This window comes from Dendrobium catenatum, unplaced genomic scaffold (genome assembly GCF_001605985.2).
Source record: "Dendrobium catenatum unplaced genomic scaffold, ASM160598v2 original_scaffold_153559, whole genome shotgun sequence".
NCBI lineage: Eukaryota > Viridiplantae > Streptophyta > Magnoliopsida > Asparagales > Orchidaceae > Dendrobium > Dendrobium catenatum.
Window position 1 is genome coordinate 57,992 of NW_021471987.1, and position 22,767 is coordinate 80,758.

The 22,767-nt window shown below is 33.4% G+C and overlaps 1 protein-coding gene across 1 annotated transcript in view; it reads left to right on the forward strand.

Moving 5' to 3' along the window:
* LOC110095694 (phosphatidylinositol 3,4,5-trisphosphate 3-phosphatase and protein-tyrosine-phosphatase PTEN2A) overlaps window positions 1-22,767 on the forward strand; it is a gene marked incomplete in the record, with an annotated part of 49,948 nt that overhangs the window by 13,455 nt on the left and 13,726 nt on the right. The window contains 5 exon segments of the mRNA XM_028692245.1: window positions 18,095-18,160; window positions 19,571-19,747; window positions 19,825-19,911; window positions 19,992-20,056; window positions 20,152-20,228. Coding sequence (XP_028548078.1) covers window positions 18,095-18,160; window positions 19,571-19,747; window positions 19,825-19,911; window positions 19,992-20,056; window positions 20,152-20,228 — 472 coding nt within the window.

Consider the following 22,767-nt stretch of genomic DNA (forward strand, 5'->3'; position numbering starts at 1 on the left):
GTTTTTTGTTTACTTAGATGAAGACTCAATTATCTTAATAGAGAACAAGTAAAAATAGTGGAACAATTGAACTTCTCGACATAAATGTTTTCCATTATGTTCATGTCATAAAGCCATAGATGAGCTAGAGGATATGTGTACAGCCATGGAAGGAAATCACACTAGATCTTGTCTTTGTAACTACCCATTTGGATATGAACTAGACACTGTTGAGTAACATTTTAAAGATATCTAATTCATCCAAGCAACATGGAAAAGAGCCATATGTGTCCAATGTCAAACCAACTCTAAGTAAAGCTGCTTTATAGATAGCATTCATGGAACTCTCATCATAGATGGCTAATTTGCATCTCTTTTCATTTTAAGTTGCTTACATTAAGAAGATAATAGTTCATTTCCAATCCTCAGAAGTGTCTAGAGATGTACAAATGTCGATGGACTACTGTAAAGACGGAAATGATCCCATTATTAAAAAAATAATATTTTTATAATCAAATATGGCGTAGAAAATAACATATCATATCGAAAGACAAAAATCATATTCTATAATAATATTTAAAAAAAGGAGTTTCTAGAGATTTTTCCGTACCTTAGTTAAGTAAGATGTAGTTTATTTTAATCTGAGGTACATATTCCCATAAAGACAAGCTTTTATACTTAATTATATTTTAAGTGAGTTGAATCTTCTTAGAACACTCTCAATTAAAATAATGACAAATATTTTTAAGATTTAAAAGTGTAAGATAAGGATGATATTTTTGAAATTTTAATGGAATTTGTTCAAGTTAAAATTGTTTTTTCTATAGGCCAAAGGATAAAAAAGAGAACACTTAGATTCTGAGAAACTTAAAACTATTTCAAACTATCCTATATTGGGTTTTATACTTTTGAAATTTGAAATTATTTGTTTGAATTAATCATTTTATTAGAAATTTGGGGTTTATATTTCTTAATCACAAGATTAAGAAAATTTCCAGGAGGTGAGGCCTTATGATGTAGAAGATCAGTCTTAGATACTAAAGCTAAGATGAGAACTATAGAATAACAACTTAGACTTAATCTAAAAAAAATGCAGTCTTACAATTCTTCATGGAGAGGCCTGCCAGCTAAACTTGCCTAATTGCAAACAACTACTATTAAAATCACTATGAAATGTAGGATATAATATGCTATTGTTTATTTAAGGAATTGTGACTTGCAAACTAGTTATGAAAAGTTTGGTGACCCATGAGGGTATGCATCATGCTCCTAGCTAATGCAATAACTTATTATTTACATTTTTTGTCTTGCCTTAAGGACTCTTCTATTTTTTTTTTATTCCTAGATGTCATTCCTAGTTGATTTTATTTGATTATTTATTTTTCATAGCAAGTATTTTGATCCTAGAATGAAAGCCAGAATATTCTATAATCATGCATGTAAAATGCCTCAGTAAATGCTTGAAGTACACCAGTTAGGTTTTCCTTATGAATTAGAAAGTTTAATTTGTATAAATTAAAGGGTTTGAAATGTCGTTCAATATTTTGATGTCAATTGGTTTGTGCCCTAATTTAGGTGTTCAGTTTTCTGCTTTAGTTAAAGTTTAACCTAATATCATTTATTATTTAATTTTAGGTTTAAGTTTGCACATATTATTTTAATGTTTGCAATACAGTAAAAAGTAAAGCGGAATGTAAAAATGTAATAGTTAAAATATAGGAAAGTAAAATACAAATGAAAGTAATTATTCTAATATTGAAAGTTAATATTGAAAGTCTAAGGTTAGTGCCCTATCTAATATCTAGTATGTACTAGGTCGTGAAGGTGTCACTCTATTATTGATTTGTTTGTTTCATTCTCATTTTTAAATTTATTTAATTTTTATCTGGGGGAGATTTCAATTTCAATTTTAATTTTTACATCTTTTATTTGCTTTTAAGGGTTTATAAAGAAAAAAAAAATATTTAGTTGATATCACTTCATTTAATTCAGTTTATTATTCATTATAAATATCATGAGTTCACAAAAACTTATGTGACATTTTTTTTAAATTTTTTATTTTTGAAATTTTAATGAATTTTTTAATTTCTAGGTCAATTAAAATTTTTACTTAACATGAAGGCAAAGATGAGACGTTTATTTACCCAATTATTCAATTTATTGATTCTTATGTGATGTGGACATCGGCACGAAGATCTGGCGCATCTATCATAGAAGGCGTCGTAAATCGACGGCTCTAATTTAAATTGTTATTTAAAATTTATTTTATGAATTTTAGCTATTATTTTATGTTATTTCCTGTTTTACCCCTAGGTTAGTTTATTTGAGTGTTATGGTCCAAGGGGTATTTTTGTAATTTTTTTTTAATTTTCTCATGTTATGGCCTATATATAGGGCCTTAAGCTATTGTAAGAGGATGATGGTTAATTTGATATGAAAATTTTGTGTTTTCCACACTTGTGTTTTTCTTGAGAGAGGACGAGAGTGAGATTTCTATGAGAGAAATCGAGAGTTTCACCAGCTGCAGGATGGGTCCGGGCTCGTGACGTGAAGTCTCTTGGAGAAGGGCAAACGAATCACCCATTAACCTTGGAGACGGCCGGGTTTGTGGTTTTCTCTTTGTATTTTCGTCTTCATCCACCACCCTCCTCTTTGCATCTTTCGTTTTATCTTATATCATGTTTTGTTTTGTCATCTTTTTGTCCTCCCTCAACTTCACGGCAAACACCCCTTTGGATGCCGCCGGCCCAATCTCTATCCGCCGGCCACCATCCACCACCTCATCCCAATTGAAATCCTTGCCTAATTTGGGGTGCATGATATTAGAGCTTAATTTGAAATTCAAATTGTTTAAAATTTGAAATTCAAATTTCTTTCCTAATTTAGTCCACCTATTTTGGAAAGTGTTTAATTCCATTCAATTGAAATTTAAATTCAAAATCCGATTTATTGGCTCCCTTTCATAACTCCTAAATTCAAATCTATGAGCTTTTAAATCACCAAATTCCCTCTCATATTTCTGAAATTAATTTCCTAATCTAGGAATTTGATTTGGGAAATAAATTTCCCTCAAATTTGAGAATTTTGTTTGACCGAAATTTCCAAGCCTTTATTCATTTTCCAAATCCTGTAGAGGGGAATTAGGAATTAATTCCATAATTTTCTCTTCCTTCCCGTAACTCCCACTCATGGCCAAATTCCTCTCAAACTTTAATGCCTAATTTAAGTCCTGAACCAATTAAGGCAATGAAGGAATTAAACTCCACCTGCTCCTTGGCCCACTAATGCCGCCGGCTCCCTTCTCTATGGCTTAGATTAGGAAATCTTTCCTAATCACTTTTTCCTTTAATTTGTTTTCTTTATTCCCAAGACTATAACAGACGAATTTTTTTTTTTAGAGCAAAGCATTGAAGCTTTCCTTAAATTCTGGCAGTGGAATTAGGAAATTAATTCCCTCCTCTTAATATTACCTGCTGAAGATTTTCTCAGGTTTTGAATAAGAAAGAAAACCTGAAAAAAATCCTTGAACACTCCTTTTTTCCAAAAATCTGAAGTTCCCTCCTCTTTCCGTGAAGCTCTTGCAGTCTGTTCTCGCGATAGCAGGCGATAGTAAAACCTTTTGAAAATGCTTTTTTTCTTGTTCTGAGTGGTCTTCTCCGCCCTTGTCAAATAAAGAGAGAACTAGAAGAGAAAAAGAAGGGTTTCTCCCTAAGAACAATTCATTCTGATACTGCTTTTTGAAGAGTGACTGCAGCTGGCGAGCCCTAAAACTTGTTGCTGCCCACATTCCAGCAAATGGCTGCCAGAAAATTCTCCCTCTCCCAAACTCCCTCCCTTCTCACTAAGCTTTCTCTGGAATTCTCTGCATACGTTTTCCCCTCAATAATTCTACCTTCTCATTAGAGAAAATTTGAATTTTCTCTAAGGATTTGGTGAGAAAATCTGATCCCTTTTCAGATTTTTGGAGGGATAGAGATTGCTTCCTCATCATACAGAGAAGAGATCCTCTCCTTAGCAAAGCTTTCGTTTCCGTTCTACATCATTATGACTTTATGCATTTCTAGAAATTTATTTAATATTTTCTGTTCTTTTCTTGTATTTTTAATGAATTTTTAGTTTCTATGTAATTTTTTTATTTATTATCATTCCATTTAACTTTGAATTTATTAATTTGTATTGTTTTAGGTTTGAATGACTTCTAAAATTCATGAAGTAACTTCCTGCTAAGAAGGATGACCCAAAGAACATTTCATAAAAAAATTAATTATTTATTGAATGAACTTTAAAATAATATTTAAATGAATCCTGAAAATTATGAAATAATTCTCTGCTAACAAGGTTCAACAAGGATGACCCAAATAACATTTCATAAATATTTTGAATTATTTTAAATTTTGAATTCTTTTAAAATTATTTTGTTGAAAGAATTTTGAAATAATATTTAAATGAATGCTAAAAATTATGAGAAAAGTCTCAGAGGTTTGGGATAACCTTAGGAACTTCTCATAAAATTTTAACCTTTTTAGATTTATTTTGAAATTTCTGGAATTTTTAGTTGGTTTAATGACCCCATTTTTATTTATTATTCAAAACAACTCCTAATTGAATGAAACTCCTCACAAATGTTAAAGATAGCTTCAAAAGAGTTCTATAAAAATTTGAGATTTTTTTAGTAGTTATGATTTATTTCAATTATTAGTGTATACTTATTTAGGAAAATTATAAAAATATTATTCTACATTTAATTCCTAGGATTTTGATTCCAGTGATAATTCAAAACATAGAAAAATATATTTTATTTTTTGTAATTTAATTTAAATTTTAAAGAATTTTTTCAAATTCTAGGTTATCAGGAAAACCTAATGAACTAGGGAATTATGGTTTTAGTTTTAAGTTATTAAACAAGCTTAATCCTCTAGGAAACTATTTTCATGAGTCAGGAGTAACCCAAAGATGATTTCTTGAAGGTTTGAGATTGTTTTGATATTTTTTTTATTTTAAATGATTTTAATATTTTTAAAGGAGCTTAGGGTTTGTTTTTTATTGAATTGATTTTCATGAGAATTATTTTTCTTTGATTTGTAAGTTCACTGTTAGTTTATAGTATTTTGTTTTATTTTTTAATTATTTTATTTTATAAATTTTCAAATTTAAGGGCTAATTTAGGATTTTCATTATGATTGCAATTAAGGTTTAAGTTTTGGATGGCTAAATGAATTCAAATTTTCAAGAAATTTTGATATGGGCCAGAGATGGCTCCAAGAAGATTTCTTGAATTTTTCAAATCATTTAAAATTTTTTATGATTTTTAATGATTTATTGGCTCTGTTTTAACTTAGGTTTGACTATTATAAAGATATAATTTTACAATTAGAAACCTCATGAATATTAGTTTTCTTTGATTTTGTATGAGTTCAATGCAATTGAGATTATATATATATATTTAATTATAAATTTTTAAAGTTTACTAGTAAAAATTTTATTTTTTTGTCGGTTTACAAGTAGAATTAGGGTTTCCTTAAAGGTTCAACTTAGGGTTTATAATTTGACTGTTAAATGAGCCCCAATCATTATGAAATTTGGACTTCAAATCATTGCTAACCTCAAACCTTATCTCTAAAAATTTTAACCTCTTTGAAATTGATTTTCATCTTTATGATTTATTGAAGTTTATGTTGATTTCACTCTTCGGAAATATAAATATCAGATTTCAGAGTTTAAAATGGCTTAAAATTATTTTTTCTAATCTTCTAAACATATTTAAGTTCCATTAAATTTATTTCACATTTTAAAGATATTTATATAATTATTTGTATATATATATATATATATATATAATTATTTGACATTATGGAAGTCGTTAGGTCCATGGATTTTTTTTAATTTTAATTTTTATTTTTAGTCTCTTGGTCCATGGATTTTTTTTTATTTAGTTTTTATCCCACTTGGCCATATGGCCTGTATCTCTAGGTCCATGGATGAAACTACACAAACCTAGATTTAGGGTTTGCTATAGAGTTAAATTCAGAGGTCAATAATGACCTCATGATCATTCCATGGAGGTCTCAAGTTATTTGGAATTAAATTCTATTTCCTATTGTTTTTCTAAGTTCTCTAGACCTAGGTATTCAATAATTTTCTAAAGGTTCTAAATAAGATTTCATGGTCTCAAGAAAAATTCTCTCAAATCCTAATGATCAGTGGAGCTCACATTTTAAATTTCAAAGCATTTGATTCTATGGATTCATCTTAGTGAATTTCCAAACTTCTAGGATACTTAATGGCCTAAAAATTTGAAAAAAGAAATTGAGGGTGAATGAGATCTCATACTAATTTGAGATAATTTAGGAAAGTGTAAGACATCCCAATGAATCTTTCAAATGAATTTGAGGGCTATTGAGGGTGATTAAAGGGAAAAATTATCTCATTAATCATGTAATGTGTATTTAATATAATGTACATGGTTTATAGAAACTTTTCCAATTTATTTTTAAAATTTCTACATGAATTATTGAATCCATAAAGGGAACATTCATAATTTTTGTATTAAAAATGAATTAGATATACATTTTTGAAGTTTTATGCAATTTTTTGTATTAAATAAATCCTTTACGGCTTGGATCATTGGAGTTTAAAATCGTAGGGCTTGAAAATGTTTTGTTACAATCATATCATCGCCATCTATTCTATTCGGATTGAATGGACTAATGTGATTTCATCTCATGCCTCCTACTTCCAAATAAAGGCCGTTTAACTTCATTTCTTTGATCCAAAGAGATCTATGAATGGATCTTTATAAATTTGATTCAGGAGGATCATGAGAACTTGAACTTGCACTCCAATAGTCCAATCACGTTGGGTTGCAAGTTCTCTCATAATGTCTTGGCTCTACTAGGTTTGTGTTCGAAAATTGTGTGTACTTAGATCTGGAGAGTTTTAGTTGCAGTTGAGGTTTGCTTTGAGTTCAACAACTTTGATGAAGACTCTAAGTGCTGAGATTGTTTGGATTAGAATACGACCTTGAATTGTGCACAACTTCATTGGAGCTTGCTTGATTCACATACACAAAGGCTAGGGGAAGGACTGGGGTTGCTTGCATCATTCTGAGGATTATGAGAGATTAAGTTACATGCACGAATTTCGGCCAAGGAGCCTTTATTTGTAGAGGTTTGGTTTTGAATGCAGATGAAAATTTGGCCATCGTCGATGGTTTAAGATGGCAAGGGTAGTTGGGGATGGACCAATGAGGTGTTGTCATATGTGTTGAGTTCCACAACTCAAATACAATCGGATTAGTCATTTCAAGCATTGAGTGCACATGCATGGTTCGTACGTGTTTCAAACTCACTCCTCAGGCCAGGCCAACCGGCTAGGTGAGCTAGCAAGGATTTTAGAAGGTTCTAATTGGTCTGCATGGGTTGATTTGGCTTGAATTTGGCTGAAATGGGCTTTAGGTACTTTGGGTCAATTTGGTCAACACATTGGGTATACTTGGGTTATAGTCCAAAACTCCAAGTGGCCTGGGCTAGGTTGGGGTCCTAGGGTCCTATGGCCATATGTTGGAGGGATTTGAATGAGGTTTAGGTGGGTTAATCCTAAGGGAACCAAGGGTTTGTTCCTTAGGAGTAGTTTGATCATTTTGACCTAAACATGATCAACATGAGTTGACCATGGTTTAGGTGAGAGCTAGAGTTATGTGATAGCGGATTTAGACTATTTTATAACGATTCCAAGAGCAATTGATTATGATTACCTAAAATACTTAATAAGTGAATTTAGGGGCTATTTGGGAATTTTTGGGGTTTTGAGTCAAACTATGGTCAACAGGGGTTGACCATAGATTTGGGGTGAGCCAAACTGCTCCTTGAGAAGTCTTGGATCAACTTGACTCAAGGTCAAAATATTAGGTTTGATCCAAGTTGACATAAGGGTTTGGTATAAGGGTATTTAGGGGAATTTTGGTCAACCAAGGTTGATCTTGATCCAAGAATGGGTTTGGATGAATTAGAGCCAATGGAAAGTCTCTTAGTTAGATTTAGGTCATTAGGTTAAGCTTAAGGTCGTTATGGTAATTTTGTTATTTTAGATCAAAATAGATTGACTAGGGATGATAATAGGTCCAAATGTGATGTAGACAAGGGGGGGGGGGGGGGCGGCTGTGGCTCTCGGTCCGTGCGGTTCCCTTCGTCTCCCGTGGCTGTCTCCTTGGTTCCTGGTTTGGGTGTAAACCGAGAGCTTGGGGGGGAGATTTCTATGCTTTTTAATGTTAAATTAATGTTTGTGTCCTTTTGTATTCCCCTTTCATACCTATAAATATGAGGGGTTATGTATTATTTGAAATAGTTAAATGATAAGTTATTTTTGGAAGCTTTAACCTGCGGGTTTGCTTTGGAAATCCTGCGGGCTCTTTCCACCCTTCTTTCTCATCCCCTCCGGAAATCCTGCGAGCTCTTTCCACCCTTTCTTCTCGGGCTTCTAACCTCTTTCGTCTCTCCGCAAGTGCCACTCCACCTGTATCTTTCTTCTCTAAGTGCAGCAACTTTAGGGTGTCTTTTTATTTTGTTTGCAAGTCGTCGTCATAGTTTTTTTATTTAGTTTTAAAATTGAAATGTAAGAGTTTGTTCTTCCCTATTGTTCGTCTCTTTTCTCATTTTCGTCATTAGAAGTCCGTCGTGTCCTTTGTGGGCGAAGGGTATAGGCTCCCTATATCTTTTGCCCGCATCAAAATGATTCTAATATGAATAAGAAATCATTTAACATCAATAGCAGGGGCAACTTATCAAGTTTGGGAATTTGGATTGTGTTTAGGGTTTTTCAAGGGTTTTGACCTACAACTAACCTAGGGATTGGGTTTAGATGAACCTATCACCTTTCTAAGGCTACTAAGAAGTGTCCTAAATGGTTTCTAGGCTTTCTAAAACTAGCTGATGCTGTCTTTTTGGATGTCCTCTTAGAAGGGTCTTAAGGGTAATTTTTATACTAAGATAAGAAAAGCATAGGAGAGAAAAGATTGACCTTATTAAAAAATGAGGTCAACATTGAGTGTCATGCTTTCAAACAGTTGTTTTGTATGTAATATGCTAGTGCAACTTAATAGGATAACTAAATGATATGTCATATTTAATTGAGTAATTATTAGCAAATGTTGCAAAAATATGCATTTCTCTTTTATAAAATTAAAGTTTAGTTTCTTTAACTCATTTCAAGATCATATAGTAGTTAGCATGAGATCTTTTATGGAACACTCTATTCACTTACATGTAAATCTCACAAGGTATGGTAAGTTTTTAAACTATGGTTGGGCTAATTTTAGTGAAAATTAACTAATGAGCTTTTCATGCAGATTTATAAGATTTGTCATAGATATGCTATTATTCTAAATCAATGGAGAATATACTTTATTGCAATATGCTCCATTTGTTAGAAAGTATTGATCTCCTTGTGGTAAAAGATATTCCTTCATCCCTCCTACTTTGTAGGTTTGAGTCTTTTTATATTTTAAATATAAATAATAGACTTAGGAAGTATTTTAGGCCTGTGGATACAATTATAGGAGAGATGAACTAGAAGGATGGACCACTCAAGTTAAAGCCCTATAGATGCATTCAGAAGCTCAAGCTTGAAGATCCACAGATCAAATCTGTAATTATTACTTGGTTTTATAAGGCTGACAACTCAGCTGCCATTTTTAAATCATTTTCAAAATTGTTATAATTTGGATATTACTTTACTTTTCCATGGTTGAATTATATATATACATGTGATTTAATTGTTTACTGAATGCGCATTAGAAATGCATACTTTTTTTTAGGTTTCTTCACTTTTTATGTGTGAGTGGCTTGGACATGTGATATTAGTAAAACCTTAGGATCAAATTAAGATTTCTACCAATAAAAATGTAAACAATCTAAAATCAATCATAAGATAACTAATTTTTCAAATAAAATAAAAATGTATGGCTCACTCTAATGAGCCAAAATTTCAAAACAAAATGATAATACACGGTCACTCGGTCAGTGTGTCGCGTATAGAAAACCCTCACATTAATGATAAGATAACAAATAAATATGCATTTAGTGAGTCAACATTTGCATACTCACATGATTAAACATCTTGACTCAAAAGCTAAGTTGGAAGCCCTATTTTCTAAATTGAAACAACCTTCTCCATCATCATATTCATTGAGACTGGATTATATGATTTTAAAAGCATTTAGGTGGGTTAGCTGATGCCCTTTTCAGGCAGGGTTATAAGTTCAGAGGTCGGGTTGACTTTGCCTCAGGTGAGGTGTAATTTTGTAAGTCCCTTGTATTTCGTTAGACATATGTTCGATCACTATCCTTCAATAGTCCTCACCTTAGACTTGAGGTCCGAGGCTGATGTCGACTCTAATTGCCTTATAAGCCCTCATATTCAGATTATTTTTATTGCTGTGCTTGATCACAAAACATCTCAGTCCGTTGAGGATGGATGAAAAAATTTCATCAACAATGTGAAGTTGCAAAGTTTCGAGCGATAATGATTGGAGCACGACTATAGGTGCAACGAGATTAGGATTTATGTGAGGGTTAAATTTTATAGGATTTGTTTAGCAGGATATGCTTTTTTAGGTTTAATGATTGAATCTTAGAGAAACACAACTTGCAAAAGAAGATTGTTGAAGTCGTGAGAAGGAAAATAAATTAGGTTTTATCTTTAATACCAAAAATTGATAAAGGGGGAAAATAATTTTGCATTTGTAACTTAGATTCAAAGAGCACTTAATTGGATATAATAATTTACATTCATTCAATCATCAATCCATAATAATATTTAATTATACAGCATGGATCCTTATTTATAAAAGTAGGGTTATGACCAAACATTTAAATGCAAATCTAATCTATTCCATTTCCAACAAACTTTAAAATTGAAATATATTCCTATTTAACTTAAGATAAAACCTAATAAATAATTCAAATGGAAAACATAATAGAAATTCAACAACAAATAAAAATGGGCCCACAGAGAGTTGAAAACATGCTAAATTTGGATCTTTTATGACATAGTCTATCTTCTTGTAATTTGCCTATGGCCACTTGGGCCTTTATAAATTGATTAGGCCTTTTATTGAATCAATTTTTATTATCAATGAAGGCACTAATATTGATGGGGACATCAGAGCGTGGAAAGTCTATCAGAGACGTGGTCGTCGATCTACGGCCACGATTGAGTCGTTGTATTATTTAATTTTTTATTATTATTATGTCATGTTGTATTTGCTTTATTAGTTTTTCCATTCTTACGCCTTAAGGGAGGTCGTATGTAAGCCCGTGGGCGTTGTCGTCTTTTATTTTCTTTAGTCTTTGTACGGGGCTATATATAGCCCCGATGTTCTCTTTTCATGTTAATGATTGAATGATAAAAATTTCCCACATATTTGAGTTCTGGTGAGAGCTTGAGAGAGATTGGAGTGATATCCCTAAGAGAGGGAGAATTGCGCATCACCCACCATCCTAGAAGAGTCGAGCTCGTGGTTTTACTTTATCTCTTTCCCTTCCTCCTCCCACCACCACTGCCGGCCTTACTTCCCACTTCTCCACCTCAAGCTTCCGACCAACATAGCCTCGTCCTCCTCCCCACCGAAAACCCCCACCTAGACCCACCATGCCGCCGGCCCTATTCCTTCCCCCTCCTCTCTTCCATCCTTGCTTACATTGATTCCTTTCCTAATTGGATTGAGTAATTTAGGTAACTCAATAACTTGCCAAAATTCAAATTTATTTGAATTTGAAAAGTTACCTAAAATATCATTCCTATTTTAGGAAAGTTTCCAAATCCTTGCTTATTTGAATTTAAATTGAAATAGGATGATATCTTTCATCCTTAATTTAATTCCCTAATTTAAGGAAGCATTAAAAGCTTCATAATTTTCTTCCCCATAGCCCCGAAGCCGCCATCCCCCTCTTTAATTCTCTTTGGATTTGTTTCCTAAATCCAATACTCCTCTTTGGAATTAATTCGAATAGCCCACTCCCTCTTGGCTGAAACCTCATGAGCCCCCACACCTCCTAATTTCTTTCCAAAAGCAAATATTGAGATTTGGAAACAAATCCCCCTAGCCCTCTCATCCCGCCGTCCCTACCTTTCTCTCTTTCCTCTTGATCCCCTAGCCCTCTCATCCCACCGTCCCTACCTTTCTCTCTTTCCTCTTGATTAATTCCATTCATGAGGACTAATTAGAGGATTGATGAACACCTTCTCACTCCACCCTAATTTCCCCAAACCACTCCCCACTTGGCTGGCTACCTCTCTTGCCCCCTCCTACTTGGATTCTTGAGAGAAATCCTTCGCCGTCAAGAGGAAAACAACAAGGACAACAAAGAAGCATCTACGACAACTCTTCAACACTTCAAGATCGATGCATGGCCGATCCCGATCTTGATTTCGACATCCTTTACAACGAACAAGGGCACGTTGACATCAACCATTCCACCTTCGACGTCAATCTGGAGATCGATAGCACCGTCGAGGAGTACATTGACCGCATCATCTTTACTTTGTCCGAAGCCATTGAAGAATAATTGTCAAATGTTCAGTGGAGGATTTCACCCAACCTTGATAAAGGTTGTCCATTTTTCTTTTCTCTTATTCTCCTTGTCTAACTTGTTCTAGTGATTTAATAGTTTCATGAAGGTCATGTTCATCTATTTCTGCCAAGCCTAGTAAACGTAGGACGAGAGTTTGATCCTTATGTTTCTAATCTCATTGTTAACATAGGGATTTTGTTTGAAGCTACTTAATTCACATTGTATTGATATTCTATGTTATCCTGATAATTCTAGTATTTGACATGTGGTTTGGTCTAAGCGTAGCACCCCTTTCTCGTTTAATTTTGTCGTTTTAAATTGCTAATAGTGTTAATCATACTTGCTCTTCTCAAGGAATCGTGCAAAGTCTTATTGCATCCGTCAAAAGTATCATAGTTCTACATCAAATATTCTCACTACATTTATTCACCAGGACTTAAAAACTATAAGCTTTGGACAATTTCTTTGTTCCAATAAGATAATCAATAATTTCTTTGGAATTAAACTTGATGAAGGATCCATGCTTGATGAAAGAAATTATGTGAAACCAATCTTTGTTTTAATACTAATCAAGAGTTTTGCAAAGATATTCTTCATGATTTTGACATCATAGGCGTAGAGGAAGTGAGCCTATAAGTATGATTTATCTTCTTTAATAGACTGTAGAAAAGGACAATTTTTAATTGTATGACTAAATTTCCTACATTTAAGATGAAGAGTACCTCACCTACAATTTTTTGCAAGGTGACCTTTATTCAATCATTTGAAATAGGCAAGAGCAACCCTTAAACTAGGAAAAGCCTTGTGAAAGTAGTCTTAAGGCTAGAAGTCTCAATCCTTGGGGAATTCTTGACTATTTTAGCATATAATCATCCAACAGGAAAACCGGCTCTCTTGTCTCTCAATCTTCTACCTTCATTACTCTGTTGGCCGTAGGAAGTATTGTCTTTGGCAAAGTTATGCCACGTATGGGCTCTATTGTCTCTTAGAAACAAAAGGGAAACAATTAATTTATCCTTATTTGCGAGTTCCATTTCAAGTATCATTGATGCTATAGGCTTTGGTGCACATGTTCTATTTGCTAAAGTATGTGGAATATGTTAAAAATGTAGCTTACAGAATTGAGGCTAGTGTTTTAAAGTGAGAGGTACTGCATGAAGTGAAAATCAAATCGATCTTAAGGTAAAATTCATAAAAATAGGAGTAAATTGACTATTGTGCATGAATTAGAATGTTGGTAATGTGGAGGTCAAAGTTTATGATCACTGGAAACGCATGCTTCTTGTATTAGCCTCTTATTTTATATTTGAGTAATGATGAAGTGAAGATTTTTGTATGTTTGAAATTTCTATGTTTAAAAGTTTCAATTCTATCTATTGCCATCCCATTTAGATGGGTATAAGGCATTCAATTGTCATACTTGGGCATGAATACAATTTGTTCCATTGCATGTTAGAAAAATATTGTTTTATACACTAAAAAATCAGTCTTTGTCTTGTCCTTTCAGGCGAAACTAAAGGTATGTTCTTATTAATGTATTTTATGATGTGGTCATTGTCAAGTACAATAGAAAACATCATTTGTTCTTTTGCTGAATGGCAAACTGTCATGAACTGTACAGTATAAGCTATGCTCTGGTCATTGTGCAATATGCTACGTAGAGTGTATGGTAAATTTTTGTTGGTCTTTGGTTGTGGAAAAACAGCTTTTTGGGTCTTTATTTTTAGATTTGTTTAGTCTTTAGTTATTCTTCAACAAATTTTAACCTATTATAAATAAGTGGCCTTTCTATGTATTGGAATAATAAATTGTAGATTAATAATGGAATGCAAAATACTTTGCTTTTTTTAAAGTGTGAATCTTGAAGGGAAACTGGTGGAATTTCACATCATCGATCATGTTCTTATTGTTTATTTTCTACATCTTGTCATCTTCGCTGTTGCCAGGTCCCAAATCTTGAATGAGAAATGTGGAGGGTTGCATTAAATAGCCATCGTAAAACTTGTCGAATAATCATGACTTGAATCGTTTAATACATTGTGTTGATGTCTATCTTCCCTTTTCTTTGTACATCTACTTTTTGGTTATAATTGAGTGGTTGAATTCAATCATATTTGTTGCATTTTGAAAATTTCCAAACTTAAAAATGTTATAATCAATGTACTTTTCACATAATAAATCTCTTTTTATGGGATATTTTTCATAATTTTTTTTTGTTTTGAGAAATCCTTTACTTACTATATACAATTTTGATCCTTTATACTTTTATGAGCAACAACAACAACAACATCAAGCCTTTGTCCCACTACGTGGGGTCGGCTACATGAATCCTTTTCGCCATTGTGTCTGGTTAAAAGTTAAATTCTCATTTAAATCTAATAAAGAAAGATCATTTCTAATATTTTCTAACCAAGTCTTTTTAAGTCTACCTCTACCTTTCTTAACATAAGTCAAATCTAATACCTCAACTTTCTTAATTGGGTCATCGGAAGGCCTCAGTTTAATGTGAACAAACCATCTAAGTCGACTCTCTATAATCTTATCTTCCACTTGAGCTACTCCAACCTTTTCACGTATATGCTTATTTCGTATCCTATCTCTAAGGGTCAAGCCACTCATCCACCTAAGTATCCTCATCTCTGCAACACTTAACTTAGTATTATGCTTCTCTTTTAATGGCCAATATTCGGCACCATAAAGCATTGCAGGTCTTAACACAATCTTATAGAATTTTTCCTTAAGTTTGAGGGGTACTTTTCTATCGCACAATAAGCCCAATGCATTCCTCCACTTCAATCATCCAACTTGAATTCTGCTCATAATATCCCCATCTATTTCACAATCACTCTGAACAATAGATCCAAGATATCTAAAATGTGTACTCTTATTAATGACTTGATCGCTCAAAGTCACAATCTCTTCACTAGGTCTATTGCTACTAAAATTACACTCCATATATTCAGTTTTAGACCACTTAAGGGAAAATCATTTAGAAGTTACCACAAGAAATTATTTATTCTGGTAACTTCTAAATGATTATTCAATCCAACCATGTGATTGAGACTCGTCATGAAGAATACTCAAAATTTTATTTTGAAATGCATTGTATTTAGGTGTTGTTCTTTGACTTATGTTGTATTACATCACTTTTCACATTAGAACTCCATAGTTCAGCATTAGTTAGCATGCAATGCTTATCCATAGAGATTTTTTTTTTTTGCTTGATAGGTCTCATAGATTCATCCTCTTTGTGCAACTTATTAGGAAGGTGTTGCTCATCATAGGCTTGCTTCAACATTGGCATGCTTAAATTTCAATTTCATATAGAAACTTCAACAAGTATATGAAAAAACATCGATATTTGAGAGTTCCAATTTGCAGTATTTAAGGGTTCTTATAGTTGGGCAATAAAAAATAAGTTACAACCTCTTAGTTGTGGAAAAAATGAAAATTTCAAGATGGATGTATTATATAATTGATTTAGATATAGTGCAAAATATTTTGAGGGGTAACACCTATATTGTACAAAATATATTAAGTTTGCTTGATAATGTAGGAAGGAGAGAAAAAGACGCGCTCATATAGCAAGGAGATGAACTATTTTGAAGGCATGGGATGTGAATGGAGTTGTGCAAGTTAAGTTGATTTATATTTTTCTATTTACTTGAGTTAATGATAGATCGGTTCAGCTTGAACCAGCCCAAGGGCCGGCTCGAGTATACAGGAGGCGGACAAATGCCGCCTCCTTTGAGCTGGCCGCCCACATGGGTGGGCGCCATTTGGCTTAGGGTTTTCAAATTTGAATTTGAAGGGGGGGGGGACTTTGGAGGGAGTTTGGATGAGTAAAGTTTTGTATTAATGAAAATGAGGGGGGCTAGGGTTAGTTTTATGCTTGAATATTATTTTCTCTTGAGTTCTTGGGTGTTTGGCTCTAGATTGCTTTTCTAGAGATTTGGGAGAGAACGATCCTTCTCTTGAATTGAGGATCACTTGTATCTTGCTTTGTCTTTGTTTGGCTTGATTCTCTTATTGCAATCCATCATTTGGGGGCTGTTTTTCGCCCGGATTTTGCATTATTCTCGTTGTTTTCACCAATCAGTGATAGGTTTGCTTGCAAACTTAAGTATTTCCCTTGGGGATTCTTGCGAACTCAAGTATTTCCTATCAGTTAACTTGGATAGGTGTTATGAAAAAAGATTTAAACAAGGTTTCAAAACCACATGCAACATTTCATAATACGAAAGAGAGAAAAGGGATTCATGAGCCACTCTCAACTAGGTATATGGATTATGATGATGGTGATGATCACGTTTGTGCAGGTATTTGTTCATTGAAATTGGAGAACTATCTGCTATGTTTAGTTGAAATGGCCTTGTGCTGTCAGTGTTGTAGCTGCTCTGCTATTGCTTTCTTCTACTATCGATTCCTATACCAACTCAAGCCGCATATGCGACCTCTCTGACTGCTCTTCCTCCTGTTTGTATCCTGTATTCCAGTTTTATTCTCATCTCTGCCACTGTTTGTGTCATCACCCAATTGGGTCAACAAACTTCACCAACAAATATTAGCTTATTGGTTCATTTAGTAGCTATTATTGAGCCACAAACTGTTGGTACAGTATGATTCTTCCAATGTGAGCATTCTGTTCCAAGTATTTCTAATACTGAAATATTATATCATTGATGTATATTTTTCTTTTTTTATTGGTAATACAGTTTACGATTCATCCTATTTCCTTGTGTGTTATTGATACGGCAGGAGCTGGTCGACCGGTCCAACAAGAGAGGGCGGACCAGCAGGAGGGGACTGGAACTGCTATTTTGGCTCCCCTTTTGCGGCCTAGGAACATTAAATTCTATTATGAGAGAAAGAGGAATGAGGAGGGAATTAGGGAAGGAAATATTTAGAATTTGAAATTTAATTAGGGGAGGGAAATTAATTATGGCTGGATGGCTGTTTGGAGGGAGATTTAGGGGGAGTTTAATTAAGATTATGTAGGTTGTTTTTAAGGCATGACGTGATTTGATTTCTATTGTAGTTTTCTTTCTTTGAGGGCTTCCTAGCGGCGTCTAGGTTGAGTGGGAGAGACGATCTACCTTTCTAATTGTAGATTATTGTATCTTGCTTTGATATTGAAGAATTAATACAAGAACATCCATCGATTCTCAATTTCCTGCAGTTTTTATTGTTGTTTCTCGCTGATTTCACATTCAAGGCGTATCAGTTATGTTGATAGCTGTGGTTATAATTTGGAGAAGTGAATATATAATATCATATATTAATATATCCCGTTGATTATTTTCTGATTTAGAATCTAAGCCAACACTTATTGTTTCTCTTAAAATAATTTTGATGTTTATCTTGATTTTCCATTTCGTAAATGGTTATTATGTAATGCTAAACATATTATGGGTGCTTTTCTTTGTAATTGAATTGGTTTAAACCTTAATTGTTTCCTCTGTTACTCACTTTCTATGTGTTGTTTATGACATTTTTGTTGATCGTTCTATTAAATACTGCTTACTTATTCAGCTTTATATTCACAGGGAAAGTACAAGGTATACAATCTTTGTTCAGAGAGGCTCTATGATGCATCACTACTTGAGGGCAAGGTAACATTCCAGATGTCTAAGCAAATTGCTAAACTTGATTTTTTTTTTTCTTGGAAGCAGTTGCATTGTTTGGGTGGCTCATTTTTTGTAGCATATTAATGATATTTAAAATTTTGTAATTCATTAATGTGGACGAAGGATCTCCTGCTTTTATCTAGCTGAATTTAAAACATTTTCTTTTCATTGTTTACTCATTAGGTCTTTGTTTATTATTTTAAAACTGTTTGTGCTGTGCATTTTTTCATCGAGCATTGGAGGGATTTTTTTTTTCTGACGAGCATACAGAAACCATGAGAGTAGAGAGGGAATAGATAACAAATTTCAATTGTTTCATATGTTTATTGAGAGCAAACAACCTGCAGATTGGTTGGCATCCATTGATATATGGAGGTCATTGCTCTTCCTTGATGAGCATGAGATGCAGCCTAAGTTGCATGATTTGAATGGTTTCTGTATGCTATTCTTCAATGATTGTGCTTTCCCGGTATCTTGCATATCTGCATCATTTTCTTACTTCATTGGTCACCAACACTAAGAATCCATACTATGCATTTGATCTCCTTGATTTAATAATAAGGTGAAATCCCAAATGATCCCGGACTATTTTTGGTGATCAACTTAATTCTAGAGTATACAATTCTTTAATTTAGTTCTTCGATTATACAAAATCAATTCAAAATAGTTTCTCAAGGATTAAATTAGGATCACTTTTCTGTCACAAATTCTACAAAAGGGTTCATTTTGGATCAATTTTATATAAATGAGAGACTTAAATTGAAGAGATATGATACTATGATACTAAATTGGCCACGTACAAATAGTTGGGGGATTACTTAAGAATTTAATGTATTAGGTAAAATATTCCCTTCATCCATCTTTTGACATTGTATTCAAATGATAACTGCACTTTTAGTTGTTTTCTTAGATGGAAATGTTCTGTAATCATTCTTAGCTTCTTTTCTGGATAAGTCGGGTATCGTGGAGTTCATTTGTTTTTCTGTCTGCATATTTTGATTTTACGGCAAGCCCCAATATGAGACTTATGTTTTACAATTTGAAGCTTGAAATTTAATAGTATTTTTTCTGATTTATTATATTCTATTGATAAATGGTACAATAAGACCTCCTTTCTTGGCAGCCTTTGGTTATTCGATTGCATGTGGTAAGAAGGATAGTTTTTTGATGCTCATTTGGGGTGTAAAATATAACGATGAGTATATGTGTGTGTGCATATATATATATATATTGTATAGCTTGTTTTATTTTTGAGGATTATGTACTGGAATTTGCATTATTGCTGTCTATATTAGCCTTATTTTAAAATTCTGCTAGAAATTCTGTATATTTCATAGTTATAGAATCTGCTAAAATGTTGTGTTCCGTGGATTTGACATGTTTTCCATGTCCCAGGTTGCTTGTTTCCCATTTGATGATCATAATTGCCCGCCAATTGAGCTTGTGACATTGTTTTGTCAAAGTGCCTATAATTGGTTGAAGGAAGACATTGAAAATGTTGTTGTTGTACACTGCAAAGCTGGTATGGCAAGAACGGGTTTGATGATATCTAGCCTTCTTTTATATCTAAAGGTAAAATAATGCCTCACACAGTGATTACAGGATGTTGTGTCCTTATTTTGTGCATCAATTATTAATCTATCTTGCAGTTCTTTCCAACTGCTGAGGAATCAATCGAGTATTACAACCAGAAAAGATGCATAGATGGGAAGGGTCTTGTTCTCCCAAGTCAGATTGTTAGTCTATACATTTATGTCCAAGTTCTAGGTTTCTCGGAGTACTTTTCAGCAAATTTCTAATTTTTTATTCTTTACAGAGATATGTCAAGTATTTTGAGCGCACATTAACATATTTTAATGGAGAAAATCAACCAGGCCGCAGGTAATTAATGTTTTAAGTTTCTTTTTTCTTTGTTGGGTTCTTTTACCATTTGTTTTGGGAAAATGTTATCTATTTACAAATGACTTGTTTTCCAGGTGCATGCTAAGGGGTTTTCGGTTACATAGATGCCCTTATTGGATAAGACCTTCAATTACTATCTCTAATCATAATGGTATTTTCAATATTTTGGTGTTTTATAATTAAAACTTTTTCATTTTCTGAGCATTTAGTAAGCTAGTTTTTTCCATTATTACAGAATCAGATGTAAAAGGGCACATATTCTATATTATAGCGCATTTTAACTGGTAGATTATTCAGTTAATTAATCTGGGAGATTTGAAAATTTTATGGCTGACACACTTTTGTGTCTGCAATAGCTGTAATGATGATGGCGTTAATTTTTATTTGCATCATATTTTTGGGCATGTATAAAAATATGTTATTAGTCAATGATATATTGCAGTGGACACCAAGAGTTAATTAATCCCATGCTGTGTGACTTTTTATTCCTAATTAGTAATATTCTTTGAATTACCTCAATATTTTAAGCCTAGCCGTTAATGTTCTTATACAACAACTAAAATTTACTTTTAGGTTCATTTGATTGCTGGGTGTTGGAAAACACGGTTTTAAAAATGGTTAAATTTGATTTCGAACTCCACAAGCCTCTTCAAAATTTTCTCAAATGTAATTATTTTATTTCTACGCACAAAATGAGTAAAAAAAAAATCATCATTTTTCAAAATATTTTCTATGCGCAAACATTCAAATGAGCCGTTATATGCTTATTATTTAAAACTGTTTGGTCATTATGCCAACTTCATTTGGCTGACCTAGAGGATGCAATTTTTTTGTAGGAAATTATCTGATTTTTTGCAGTAATCTGATTATTTAAACAGTATTAAATCACCATAGTTAGCAACAGTGAAGACAAAGTTCTTTAAATTGTCAGCTTAAGTTATGATATTCAGTGCTTGATTGTACTGGAATGCTTATGTGGAAATCCTTGGGCTTAGAGAGTTGTTAAACGTGAGGCTATCTTTTAGTCTTGAAGTAACCAAGCATCAATATTTAGCGATCACTTTTAACCTGACCTATCCCTTGCCAATTGAGGTTTACTAAAGCACATTTGATTATCACTCAACAACTGATGAAAAGTTTGAAATTCTGCATGCTGATGCTTAAGTTGTTTTAAATAGTGATCTGTTTATGTATATGTCTTTTTTTTTTTCTTTCGGGGAGGCTGTAATGCTTATCTTAGTTTATCCCCGAGTGTATATGCATGAGTAAATTACCCCTAGGTCTCTGCAGTTAAAGGGTCACTGCACAGTGGTCCACATTTTTAAAAACTCTACAATTGGGTCTTTAGGACTTCACATGTCATTTGGTTCTCCAACTTAATTGTTGGTCTTAACAACTGCACCTTTAACTTAATATCTACTAAAAAAATTGCCGTTAAGTTGGATCATATTGCTATACTCGTGACCTTAATTAACCTTTGAATATTTCAAATTCTGAAATTGCTCTCTTACTCTGTAAAACTACAGTTAAACTTCAGCTATAAAACTACAGTTTCTTCTTGCCACTCATTCATTTAGTTCCAGAGCCTTTAAACATTGTACAAAAAGTGAGGAAATGATGACAACAATCTGCCAAGCAGGAGGTCCAGTGAGGTTGCGCTTGAGGTGGATGGTGATAGTCTGATAGAGAATGCTAGCACAAATCAATTGAAGGAGCATAGGGACAGTTGGTGGTCTACATGTTGTTGAAGGTGTTGTGCTTGCGTAAGGGATGATGATAAAGGTGAGCACTATTCTTCCGTGATGGCGGAGATGCCTTGGTGCATTATGAGGCAATGGATGTGGTAAGTGGTGATGATGGTGAGGGCGTGGACAGAGATGCCAATGGGACGCTTTTCTTATAAACTTGAGGGTGTTTGTGATGACGACTATGGCAGAGGAGTGGTCGGTGTTGGGGGTGCTGAGGGAGACTATCATCCCTAATGGTGGTGATAAACTGGAGGACAACCATGAAAAAAGGGCTGGAGGAGAGGTCAAAAAAGGTGGAGCTTGATTTGCTTCATTGTATTTACGAGGTTTGGAAGAGGCGCTTGTTTGTTTTATCAAGCGGACTGCATAAATAGGTAATGGAAAGAGGCTAGGTGGTACAGGGAGCAGAGTGCCATTGTTAAAAAAGAGCTCTACCATAGCAGATGTGCACACTAGGGTTGATATTCAACCTCACCTCACTTGACATCTGTTCATAATAAAATGATTCAAATAATAATGAATTGATTGTTAATTAATATTTAAAACGAACCATTATTTTCTCACGAAATAATTAGATAATCACATCCATAGTTTCTCACCTTAGCAAAAATTATAACACATGCAATGCAGATAAAACATTATGCAAAAGCAATGTTGAGCCCAATCAAACAAGTTAAAACAGTCATCAACAAAAAACCTTAAAAATCACTGAGCACTTATTTCGAACGAAATAGATTATGGTGCACAAACATTTTGCAAAACCTTGAGACGTCATCATTTGATTGTTCTTAAAAAAAATTGCCTACAGAAACCCACCCCAGATGGAACTTGTCGATCATCTGAAGCTATGATAGGAGTTCATACTTGTTTATTGGGTAACCTGGCCTCTGTCACGAACTTGCTATCTTTATTTTCCTTATGCACAAGAATCGCTTGCTTTTT